Consider the following 12,855-nt stretch of genomic DNA (forward strand, 5'->3'; position numbering starts at 1 on the left):
GTAGGGAGAGATGCTTCAGAGACCAGGCAGGGAAAGTGCTAGAAACTTCATCCTTTAGCCTCATTGGTTAAGAAAATATCATTCAGGGGACACCTGGGTGGCTTGGTCAGTTAAGCATCTGACTTTGACTCAGGTCATGATCTCATGGTTCGTGAGTTCAAGCTCCACGTCAGGCTCTGTGCTGACAGCTCAGAGCTTGGAGCCTGTTTTGGATTCTCTGTCTCCCTCTCTCTCTGTCCCTCCCCTGCTTGTGCAATCTCTCTCTCTCTCTCGAAAATAAATAAGCATTGAAAAATACTGGGGAAAAAAGGAAGAAAAGAAAACTCCATTCAGGACATATCTGGCATCAAACAGAACAAACCCAATGCCCCAGGTGCTGGCAGGGCCCTTCCCAATGTGGTGTCCTTTCTGGGTGGGGCTGCCACAGCTTCTCCTGCTCTGACCAGCTTCACCCTGCTCTTGGTGAACTTCCTCTGTGTTTGCAAAGCTTCTCAGAAGTACCGACCCTCCAGAGAGAGAGAGAGAGAGAGAAAAAAAAAGAAGTAAGGATCCACGAGAAGGAGACTCATGGGGAAGGAGAAGTTGTGTTTCTTTCTTTTTTTTCTAACATACTTTTAAAATATAGATACATATATATATTTTTTAATTTTGTTAAAGTTTATTTATTTTTGAGAGGCAGAGAGAGAATGAGACACAGAATCCGAAGCAGCCTCCAGGCGCTGAGCTGTTAGCACAGAGCCTCACACGGGGTTCGAACTCACGATTCCCAAGATCATGACCCGAGCCAAAGTCAGATGCCTAACCAGACTGAGCCACCCAGGTGCCTCAAAATATATACATTGTTAAGTTTATTTTTTATTCTGAGAGTGAGAGAGGGAGAGGGAGAGGCAGAGAGATAGAGAGAAGAGAGAGAGAGAGAGAGAGAGAGAGAGAGAGAGAGAGAATCCCAAGGAGCTCCACAATGCCAGCAGAGACTGATGCAGGGCTCGAACCCACAAACCATGAGATCATGACCTGAGACAAAATCAAGAGTCAGGCTCTGAACTGTCTGAGCCCCCCAGGTGCCCCAGCCGTGTTTCCTTCTTAGAAGAGCAATGTGTCCCTGTGCTCTCCACTTCTCTGTCTCCACTAATTCTGGGTTACAACATGTGCTAAAGTGAACACATGAGGAACTGTGCCAGTCTAGAGCTGTTTAAGGGCATGGGGGCTTTGGCACCCGGCTCCTAGTGGAAACACATTTGCTGGAAAATGCTCCCCGGCCCCAGTACCTAATTTATAATTTCTGTCTTTCTCTGTACCCTGGACAGTGGGTGTAAGAGACAAGTTTTGCTTGACAGTTTTCATGGGAACCAAAGGGGTTCCCAGAAATGTGTGTGTGTGTGTGTGTGTGGTGGTGGGGAGGTGTTCAGGACAGACAACAGATGCCTACTCCAATGCATTCTCTTGGATGAAGTCCTGAGAATAGCAATCCAACCACAGAAACTTCACAAAGACATAGAGGTTGTTGAATATCAACAGTAAGGCACTATGGGAAAAGCTGGCATCAGGGCAGCAACTGTCAGTAGCCTTGTACCCTTTTGGGCCAGCTGGCCTTGCCCCCCAAGAGCTGGTTGTCACCTGAATCTGGTTGCACCTTGAGGAGGCTGGATCCAGGGAAGTTTTCACAAAGGTGGACCTTTGGAGCTGGTGGACTGTGGACCTTGGTCCCCAAAAGAGTGACTCACTGGGTCTTAGTCTGACTCAAAGTCTGTCTTCTCTGGGCACAGTGGAATTTCAGGCCCGCCACTGACCAGAGCTCCAAACCAAGCATCAAGTGGGAGAAGGTTTTTCATTGGCTGAAGGGCAAAGGGAAGGCACTATAGCTTCCCAGTGGGTGGGGGTTTTTCCCAGCTTCCAGGCTGGGCACAGGAATTCGCTTCTCCTTTATCCACTGGTGAGGCATCTTCCCTTGGCCTCCTGAGGCTGAGAACCAGGGCCTACTTATTAGCACAAAGGGCAGGGTGGACAAGTCCCCTAGGTGTTCAGAGGGAAATATTCCTCATAGAACCAAGAGCTGGGGCATGGGGAAAATGGTGAGATGTTGCTCAGAGGGCACAAACTTTCAGTTTTAAGATAAATTCTGGGCTCTAATGTATAGTATGAAGACTATAGTTAATAATACTGTGCTGTATATTTGAAATTTGCTGATGGTGGATATATTTTTTTGTTTATTTATTTATTTTGAGAGAGTGCATGGGTAAAGCAGAGAGAGAGAGAGAGAGAGAGAGAGAATCCCAACCAGGCTCTGCACTGTTAGCACAGAGCCTGACGTGAGGCTCAGACTCACAAACTGTAAGATCATGACCTGAACTGAAACCAAGAGTCAGATGCTTAACCAACTGAGCTACCCAGGCTCCCCTTTACCATTTTATTTTTAAGTAATCTCTACAACCAGCATGGGGCTTGAACTCACAACCCTGAGATCAAGAGTTGCACACTCCACTGACTGAGCCAACCAGGCACCCTATCTTAGACATTTTTAATCATTAAGGTTATTTAAACAAATTAATTATTAAGATTATTTACACATCATCATTTAGGAAAGGTAACATCACTTCCCTCAGACAGTTTTCCTGAATGCCCTCCCCAACCTTGAGGTAGTTTCTGAGGCCCAGCAGCCCTGAGGAACAGAGGCAGCACCCAGGAAGCCCCAGGCCTGGAGGGATGAGGGGCAGGGAGCCCTGGGGAGCCAGGACAGAGGAGGAAGATGGGGGGTGGAGGTGGAGGAAGGCCGGCACTGGAGCTAGGCCCAGAGAGACTCCTGGTCCCTCTTCTGCTTGGCTGTCAGAGCGGTGTGCTCCCAGGGCAGAGGGGCGATGCCCCAGAACCAGGAGCCCACCATTTGTGTGTGTGTGTGTGTGTGCGTGCGCACACGGGCATCTGTCAGGTTCTCATGGGCCCAAGTCATCCGAACCCAACCTGACTTAAGAAACAACCCTATAAACCAGAAGTCTGGACATAAAGTGTGCTGAGCTGGTGTCAGGGAGGACAGGGCTTGGGCTCCAGGCCAGCAGCTCTGACCATGAGCCCCGTGGGGCAGGGGCATTTGCTGCCTGCAGGAATGGAACAGGTGCTGGCTCTCTGGCACCCCCTGACTCCCCAGGAGGGCCCTGAGCTCTGTCCCTGAGCTGTGCCGAGCAAGGAGGGTGCCCGGGCTTCACCTTAGCACCCCCAGCCTCAGTCACCACGTCCTAAGGACTCAGAGGCAATTCTTCCACAGACCATGTCTCCTCTGGAAATGGGGTCCAGGGGTCAGAAGGTTCTGTTCATCCGTCTTTCTGAGCGGCTGTGTCTTTGGTGAGAAGATCAAGGACAAGTTCATGTAGATAGACTGTCGTTACTGAGGCCCTTCAACCAAAGGACAACACCAACCAATATGAGCAAGATGGGCACCTTCACGAACACCAGAAGGATGTAGCGGTTCCTGCAAGAGGGGACAGAGCCGTCAGGCCCCAGGCACCCCAGGCGCTGTCACGCTTGCTTCCCTGACACAGTAGGCACTAGCCAGCCTGGCCAAGCCTGTGACCCTACTCTGGCCAAGCCCCGCAGCCCTACTCTGAAGGCCGCCATGAACCTTAATGGCCCAACCACAAGGGCATCTCAGAGGTAACTTCAACTTTTTGGTTTTTCTTTGTTCTGGGTCCACCTTCCTTTCTTTTTTCTTTATTAAAAAAATTTTTAACGTTATTTTTTGAGAGAGAGAAGAGACACAGAGCTAGAGCAGGGAAGGGCAGAGAGAAGAGGGAAACAGAATGTGAAGCAGGCTCCAAGCTCTGAGCTGTCAGCCCACAAACTGCGAAATCATGATCTGAGCTAAAGTCCGATGCTTAACTGACTGAGCCACCCAGGTGCCCCAGGGGCTCATGTTCCTTTCTAATCGCCCCTTCTGTGGCTCCCCTTTCCCAGAGTGCCTCTTGGCACCGTAGGGTCCCTCACAACAGGCTGTGTGCCTGCTTCTGTGACTTCGCTATGTAGTGGCACGCACTAGGTCATCAGGCTTTTTTTGTTGACAACTAAATGGGCAGATGATGTTTATAGAGAAAAAGATTCTACAGAGTGGCTTCCTGGGGAGGGCTGGCATGGGGAGACAGGGGTGAGGAGTGATGGGCAGGAGCAATGGAGGGGGGCACTTTGGGCCTTGACCTTGGCTGTGGCGGCTCTGGCATCATGTGAGGGCACAGAAGCAGAGTAGGAGAGGCCCCAAGTAGGGGTGGGTAAGGACGGCAGCCACTCACCTGCTGTAGGAGACAGACGATACCCCTGCACGGCCATTGGTGGTTCTCCTGGATAGCATGTTCGCCAAGGTGGTCAGAAGTGTTCCCTCTAGACACGGGCAGAGTCAGTCACAAGTTATGGGCACAGACAGGGCACTCGTGCACGGCTAGTGCCCTGCTAGCCCTCCCCGGGAGCTGCCCTGCCCCTGCACTGGGCATTGCGTCTCTGGATACAGTCCCCATGCTTCTCCCTTGCTGCTGAGTCTTCAGAATTGCAGCATAGTTGCTTTCCATCACTTTAAAGTGTGACAAGAAGAAATAAAAATGAAATAAGAAGAAGCACTGTACTTGCTTGGGGGGAGAGAGATAAATCTTTCCACCTTCTCTCTGCTTATCCCTCTTAGGTGGGGCTCTTGGCTGGGGGCAAGTCCCTGGTCTTTTCTTTCAAGTGGTGCCTGAGCTGGGCTCAAGGACAGGTGGTTGTGGAAGTGAGGTGCCCCAGTTATTTGGGTGGTAAGGAGGAGGAGGACTTTGGAGGACTGGTGAACCAGAGGGCACATTCTGCTTCAATCGTGAGCAATGGTTGTGATAAGTTAAACATCTTCATGAGGCACTATGAAGATGATTTATGGTGGCCTACTTGGTCATAGATTCCTGAGTAACCATGACCTGTTTTTTTAGTTGAGTCCCAGGCCTGAGGAGACCCCATGACTGCCAGAGGGGCCCCGTGACATTAGCTTAATGGTCAAAGCCTTCCTTTTGCCTTAAAGCATCCACTGTTACACCAGCCCCTTTCTGGGTCCCTCTAACTCCCTGCTCCCTCTTATGCAGCCAGGAAAAAATAGAGAAGAGAGTGACTGGGGTCCCACAGCCACTATGGATTGGCCAAGCTCCTGGGGTTCAGTGCTGGGGCCCTCTGGGTTTCCCCAGGTGTCTCCCCTTCTCCTCTCTGTGTAATGGCGGGTCTGGAGTGTGACTGTCAGAAAGTGACCACTTCCTAGAGTAATGTCTGCGGGCGTCCAAGGTCAAGCCAGAACTCTGATGGGAGAATGGGGGGCTGCCAGGGCTTTCTGGTCCACAGGAAAGCAGGCCTGGGCTGTGGGCATCGAAGGCAGGGTCCACATCCCCACCCCCACCCCAATGTTGGCCAGCCCTTCCCTGCATCAGCTGGATGCCTCAGGGAACCTCAGATGGTGATGAAGACGCTGTTCTCAGGCACTCAACTATTTTCCTTCTGCCCTCCGGCAGGAGGAACCTCAATCTTTCTGTCCTGAGCACGAGGGCCTCACTGTGTACATGAGAAAGTTCTCACCTGGCTCAATGGTCACTCTGATACGTGCCCCGAGGTCAGGTCCACTCTTGCTGATCCCGCACCAGTAAGTGTCTGTGTCATCTTGCCTGACTTTCTCCATGGTCACTGTGAGGAAGTGGTGACTCTGGTTGTCCCCAATGGACACACGGTCTCCCTTCACTTCTAGCTGTGATCCTGTGGTTTGAACGAGGGTCCTGCACAACTCCCAGTATGCTCCACGACACCACCACTTCCTATAGGTCTCCCATCTTGGTTTATAGTCACACCGCACAGTCACAGATCCGCCCTCTAAGCCCCTCACGGACTCTGGTCCTTGGATGGAGAGGCAACCTAGAAGACAGAATCCCAAGATACATCTTCTGCTACATGAGCCCCATGGGCTCAAGTGGCCCCAGGCTGGTGTCCAAGGACTGATCCAGGGTCCTCTCCTTCTGGGCCACGCCCTGGCTCACCCTGAACATCCACCTCCTCCATCCAGCTTCCCTGTCAGCTCTCTTGGTGACAATGTCCCGGCCTCTTGGGTCCCTCATCTCATGGGCCCTGTTCACAGCAACAAAACTCCCAAACCTCTGACACTATCTTTCCTGGTCTTCTCAACTCAGCCCTCATTTAACCTCTTCCTTCTCTGACTGCTCATCTCAGAGGCCTCTGCTGATTTCTCTTCTTCCCTCTTTAAATCTTGGTGCAGACAGTGGTGTGTTGGTAAATAAATACTTAACAACTAGGCCTCTGGGGGAGAAAATCTCTGTCTGTAGCATTTTTCCAATTTCTGTAGTGTAACTATTCCCACCCTGGCTGGTTTCAGACAATCAAGGCAATGTCACTGGCCACACAGCTCGAAAGAGAGGCCCCAAGTTAGTTGTTGTGAGTCAGTGTGATCCAGTCTGAGAACACCTCAGCAGTAGCCCAGGGTCCCCTCTCCAGGTCTCATGTTGTCCCACTTTATTATATCCTCATGGAGGATTCTCCATTTCTATGATTTCAGTTACTGTCAATATGCTAATGGTCCCCCAAATCCCATGTTTGTGGCCCAAATTCTCCCCTTAGCTCCAGTCTACCATTTCCAGACACACACTATACATCTCTACCCCAAAATCAGTAGTCACAGAACTAAATCCACCTGGAACTTGGTCTTCTTCAGTATTTCTTTTTTCTAGTGGAGGGCTCACATAGCATGCTAGCAAAGGTCAACTGGGAGTGGGCGGGTTAAGGACAAGCACAAGTGCAAAGGGTATTCTTCTGCTCTGGGGACTGAGCCAGCTAAGCTGACCATATGTGGCTGGACAGACACTCTTTGTCCTTGGCAATGATCACTTGTGCCTTGGTCACATGGATGTGAACAATCACAGAGAAGCAGAGGAACACAATGGAAGCCTCTCCTGACTGTCTTAGATGGAGAGCCTCAGGGCCAGGCCAAGGAGGTGGGGGCGTCTGCATGGGGCACAGGGAGTCAGGTCTGTGGTATCAGGAAGGTGAACCTCTTCACACCTCGAATCTTCTCCCTGATGCTATTTTAGGTCACATGAGGTTTGCATTTGTGGTTGGCAGAATTATGCCCCACCAAAGACGTTGATATCCTAATCCTAAGAATATGTGAATATGTCACCTTACAGGGCCAAAGGGAATTTGCAGATGTGATTAAGTTGTCAGCCTTGAGGTAGGGCGATTATCCTGCATTATTCAGTTGGGTCTGAGGTCATCACCAAGGTCCTTATAAGATGAAAACGAGGGTGTCAGAGTCAGGGGGAGATTGGAAGATGCTACATTGCCGGCTTTGAGGGAAGACAAAAGGATCATAAGCCAAAGAATGTAGGCAGCCTCTCAAAGCTGAACAAGGTGAGAAAGAGGATTCTTCTCCAGGACCTCTGGAGGGAATCCAGCTTTGCCTACAACTTGATTTCAGCCAGTCAGACTATTTTGGACTTCTGACTTTCAGAACTGCAAGATAGTAAATGTCGTCATTTCAAGCCACTAAGTTTGTGGTAATTTGTTACAGCAGCCTTTGGAAATAAAAGTAGTATTCCATCAGTAGAATGAGCTCTATCTATGCTTTTCAAACCAACTGTGTTTCAGGGAGCCTTGGTGGCTCAGTTGGTTAAGTGTCCGACTTTGGTTTGGGTCATGATCTCATGGTTCGTGAGTTCCAGCCCCACACTGGGTTCTGTGCTGACAGCTCAGAGCCAGGAACCTACTTCAGATTCTGTGTCTCCCTCTCTCTCTGCCCCCCCACCCCACTCATACTCTGCTTCTCTCTCTCTTTCAAAAATAAACATTAAAAAATTAAAAAAAAAACCAATTGCGCCACTAACGCACTTGAAGGAGATCTTGGCATCTTCATTAGTCCTGTCCTTCCCTTTTCCCTCTACAACTGGTTGGTAAACAAGTTAGTCAACTCTGCCTCAAAAGTGTTTCTCAAAATGATTCTCTTCTTTCCTCCCCTCCGTTCGTGATGACAGCATGACACGGCAGAAAGAGAGTGAATGTGGGCACAGAAAGACACGTCTACCGCACGCTACTTGGGAAATCTTGGGCAAGCTACTTAACTTCCCTGGGTATTGCTTCTTGGTTTGCAAAATGGCTGTGGTACTTTCCATTCTGCAGGTTGTTGTAACACTCGGGTACATGTCAAACCGCAGACCATCTTTTGGAGGTTGCCCCACCAGTGAGAGACTGTCACCAGGTCAGGAGCTCATCTGGTGCCTAGATCATGGCTGTGGCATCCAGCAAGATTTCTCCACTGCACCCCCTTCTCCAGTGCCTTCTGCATATCACTGCTGGAGTCATGTGCTAAAACTGTCCCCATCCTGTCCTCAGCAGCACTTGTCATGAGCAGATCTCATGATCTCTTCTGCAACCACTTGCCACTGTCTCAGGATGATTTAAAACTCTCTAGTTGGGCATTCAATTGTTTTCTTTCTTCCATTTATATCCAAGTTCTCTGTCCACCACTGTTTCCTACCCCTCCCTGCCTCCACTGGACCTTATAGCCTGATGCCCCCAATTTTCTCTTCTCTGACCCCTCTCAGGGGCCATGTCACTGCTCACATCCTTCCTTCCATCTGGAAACCCTTCTCCAAGCCCAGCCTGCCTACTTCACCTTGTTCCCTTTCCCAACCAGAACTGCTTCGTCCCGTGGCTCCCATGCCTTTATAGGAACCTGGGTGCTGCACTGGTATTTTGTTACCATTACCAGCCTCTCTCACTGTCTCCCTCACTAGGACACTGAGGAGCAGAGATTTTGAGAGAGAGGGACACATAAAGACTCAGTGTACATCTACATCTATATCTATGTAGATGGGAGAGACAGAGACAGAGACAGAGTGTGAGCAGGGGAGGGGCAGAGAGAGAGAGGGAGACACAGAATCCGAAGCAGGCTCCAGATTCTGAGCTGTCAGTACAGAGCGTAATGTGGGGCTCGAACCCATGAATGGTGAGATCATGACCTGAGCTGAAGTTGGATGCTCAACTGACTGAGCCACCCAAGTGTCCCAAGTTTATGATTGTTTTTACAAAGAACCTGGACATCAAGATCTTTGGATAGAATCATTCAATTCTGGCATGCGTAGGAAAAAAAAAACAGGACAGTAGTTGTTGTAAACTTTTATCAGTGGTCAGTGCTGAAATTGGGGTGGAGGGCAGAATTTCACTTCCTTTTTTTAAAGTTTATTTATTTTTGAGAGAGAGAGAGAGAGAGAGAGAGAGACAGAATATGAACAGGGGAGGGACACACAGAGAGGGAGACACAGAACCCGAAGCAGGCTCCAGGTTCTGGGTTCTGTCAGCACAGAGCCTGATGCGGGTCTCGAACCCGCGAACCATGAGATCATGACCTGAGCTGAAGTCGGACACTTAACCAACTGAGCCACCCAGGCGCCCCCAGAATGTCACTTTCTAAATCATACATTTCTATTACGTGAAAATGTTTACAACATCACTAACAAAACAACTAAGAAAAAATGGTAATAAGCAGAAGAACTCAATTAGGAAAAAGGTTGCTAAGGGACACCAATGATGTAAATTAAAATCAGATGCAAGAGTCAGCAGAAAGGGCACCTGGGTGGCTCAGTTGGTTAAGTGTCTGGTCATGATCTCATGGTTAGTGGGTTTGAGCCCCGCGTCGGGCTCTGTGCTGACAGCTCAGAGCCTGGAGCCTGCTTCAGATTCTGTGTCTCCCTCTCTCTCTGCTCCTCCCTCACTCATGCCCTCTCTCTCTCTCTCTCTCTCTCTCAAAAATAAATACATATTAAAAAAAAAAAGAGTCAGCAGAAGCGGTCAGACATCGACAATATAGCTACAATCCAAAGCCGAGACTCAGTGTAGATGGTATTTGCCAACAATCAAAGAAGAGAGATGGAAGAGTGGAAGAGAGATGCCACTCCTTCAAAACCGAAGTGTCATTGACCATAGCTTTGTTAATTTAATCTGGCAGTAAGGCATTCATAATGTGATTGGGCTTGTTTTAAAAAGAAATATGTGCAGCACGCCTGGGTGGCTCAGTCGGTTAAGCATCTGACTTGCGCTCAGGTCATGATCTCACCATTTGTGGGTTCGAGCCCTGCGTTGGGCTCTGTGCTGATGACTCAGAGCCTGGAGTCTGCTTTGGATTCTGTGTCTCCTTCTCTCTGTCCCTCCCCTGCTTGTGCTCTCTGTCTCTCAAAAGTAAATAAACATTAAAAAATTTTTTAAAACAAAATAAAATAAAAAGAAATATGTGGGAGGCTTTTATAAGCACAGCCCGCGATGGGCAGAACCACTCATCGAGTCTTTGTGTTTTGTCGAGAGTTGGTGTGAAGGAAGGACAGCAGTCAGCTCAGAGGAGGACTCAGGAGTGGGACCATGCGTTTTTCAAACCCTAAGCTGTTTGAATCTCCATTTTTCCTATCCCTGACTCTGAGATGGAAATTCTCTCCCTTCATGTCAATCCCTCAGGGAAATTTGCCCCATATGCACAATCCTTGGTGAATAGTCTCGTGTCAAAATCGAGAAAACAGTTGCTATCTGGGTTGATAGCAAGTGACAAATGACACAAAATGGGCCAAAGGCAGCCAAGGGCAGGGCTCAGAGCAGAGGGGCTCATGTGGGTGTGGGATGTGCAGAGGGGATTGAGCCCACCTTGCCTTGCAATGATGGGGCAGGTGTCCCTGCTGGGGTCCCCTTGCAACTGCACCAGCTCGGGCTCCAAAGAGTAATTTCTGGGCTACAGGTCTGTGGTTCTCTGCTTCTACGTGCAGATGCTTACTGAGCACCCATCTGTGCCAGCACCCTGCCTTCTCCTCTATGTTGCTGCAGGACCACAAAACTGAGCAGACAAGAACGTCCTACCGGAAGTTGGGTCATTCTGACCTCAGCCCATCCACATTCATTCTTTGTTTCACAGAAGTAACCCCAGAGTGTATAATGGCCATTTGCTAGTGGGGTGGCTTTTCTTGCATCATTGACTACTTCACCCCCTTCCCTCATTAACTTGCAGAGTTGGAAGAGGATGAGGGACACCCTGTCTTGTCTCTGCGGCACTGCCCTGCCCAAGTCAGAGCAGCCACTGTGCCTCTCAGCCTTCGTCTGGGGGAGAAGACAGTGTGTGTGGCTTATTGTATGTGAGCTTGTGTGTGCATGTGAGTGTGTGTCTAACTCTGTATGAGTGTGTGAGAGCACAGATGTGAATGGGGGTGTGTGCATCTGACTCCACTGTGTGTGTGTGTTGTGTGTGGGAGCCCAGGCAGCTCACCCTTACCCTTGGCCTCCTGCTGAGCTGGATGTTGGGATTAAGAGAGGAGCAGATGGGGGTCTCTGAACTCAAATGCACAGGTAGAGTCCTGGGGGAGATGCAGGCATTCTGAATTGCTGTTCTTTGGGAATTCTGGGCCATTTGGAGTCCTGCTTAAGGAGCATAAAAGTCACAGAGAAGCTGCTGCCTTCCCCACCCATCTGCAGGCATTATCATGGGCTTCCTCATCACGGATAAAATCAACAATGGTGGCAATAATTCGAGAATGACCACAGTCCTCATCTATTTATATCTGATCCGAATAACAGGGTCCCACAACGTTACAGCTAGGAAGGGCTTCAGGGACTTTCATCCACACCAGAAATCCAGGTCTTAGAGCAACGAGGGACTTGCTCGTGTCACATGCCCCTGTCAGGACTGGAACTCCAGTCTCCCCACTCCCTAGCTATGCCCTTTTTGGGGGATCCCTGTGGACCAGTCTGTTTTGCCAGATGGTCAGTCTCCTGGCCCAGAGAGAAGACTGTGTGACCCACACACGCAGCATCTGTTCTGCAAACCTCTGAACTGTCCCTAATGTCTTTTCGGTGTGCAGTGGCTTTCCAAGGAGGAAAAGATACACAACCCATCTCCCATCTCCCACCTGGGTTCCTGAGCAATTTTCTCTTTGAAAGGCTTGATTCCTAGGCCTGGCCTCCAAGGGCTTTCGTAATCTTGTCTTGTGTGTTTCCAACCTCACGACCAACCAGTGACCCCATGGCCCCCTGCCCACTATGGGCCCCCTGCCCACTGTGGGCCCTCAGCCCACGAATGCCCCATCCTTTCTCAAGCCTGCATGTCTTGGCCAAGCACTCCCCTCTCCCTGGCATGCTCTTCTCCCTTCTCTGCTTGAAGGGCTGATCCCTTTCTTCAAGGTTCATCAAACTGATGCTGTCTGTATGGTCCTCTTTTTAATTTTTTTTAATGTTTATTTATTTTTGAGAGGGAGAGAGACAGAGCATGAGCAGGGGAGGGGCAGAAAGAGAGGGAGACACAGAATCAGAAGCAGGTCCAGGCTCTGAGCTGTCAGCACAGAGCCCAACGCGGGGCTCGAACTCACGAACCATGAGATCATGACCTGAGCCAAAGTCGGACGCTTAACCAACTGAGCCACCCAGGCATCCCATGGGGTCCTCTTTTTAATGGCCAGCCCTGTTTCCCTTTTCCCTTCACTTCCTCAGGGCCTGGTATATGCCTGGCACAGAGTAAGACCCCAGTATGCTTTTGCTGAATAAATGAAAAAGAGCCACTTCTCATTTCTCCAGATATGACACTTCCCCTTCAGCCTGGGGTCGCTATCCATCCCCTGCCCTGCCCTAATAGTACGAAGTCCCCAGGGCCCCAGCTGCGCTCACCTGGGAGGCTGAGAAGAAGAACTAGCAGCAGCGGCATGGTCCTGCTTCTTGGGCTCCTTGTCCCTCTGGACCCACAACCGGAGCTTGCACTCGGATCCCAGCTGGACTCTCAGAGCTCTGCCGGAGCCCCAGCTTGCACTTTGTTTGACTGGACCGCCTTTGAGTTTCTTACCT

The 12,855-nt window shown here is 50.0% G+C and overlaps 1 protein-coding gene across 1 annotated transcript; it reads right to left on the reverse strand.

Annotated features, from left to right (window-relative positions):
• Positions 1-2,501: 2,501 nt before the first annotated feature.
• Positions 2,502-12,855, reverse strand: LOC122485857 (CMRF35-like molecule 7). Its single transcript, XM_043585178.1, has 4 exons — positions 12,682-12,855; positions 5,566-5,895; positions 4,275-4,362; positions 2,502-3,463 (listed from the first exon to the last, which is right to left on the reverse strand). Exons 1-4 carry the CDS (start codon positions 12,716-12,718, stop codon positions 3,358-3,360), a joined length of 561 nt encoding a protein of 186 aa, XP_043441113.1. The 5' UTR covers positions 12,719-12,855; the 3' UTR covers positions 2,502-3,357.

Source organism: Prionailurus bengalensis, chromosome E1 (assembly GCF_016509475.1).
Source record: "Prionailurus bengalensis isolate Pbe53 chromosome E1, Fcat_Pben_1.1_paternal_pri, whole genome shotgun sequence".
In the NCBI taxonomy this organism is placed as follows: Eukaryota; Metazoa; Chordata; class Mammalia; order Carnivora; family Felidae; genus Prionailurus; species Prionailurus bengalensis.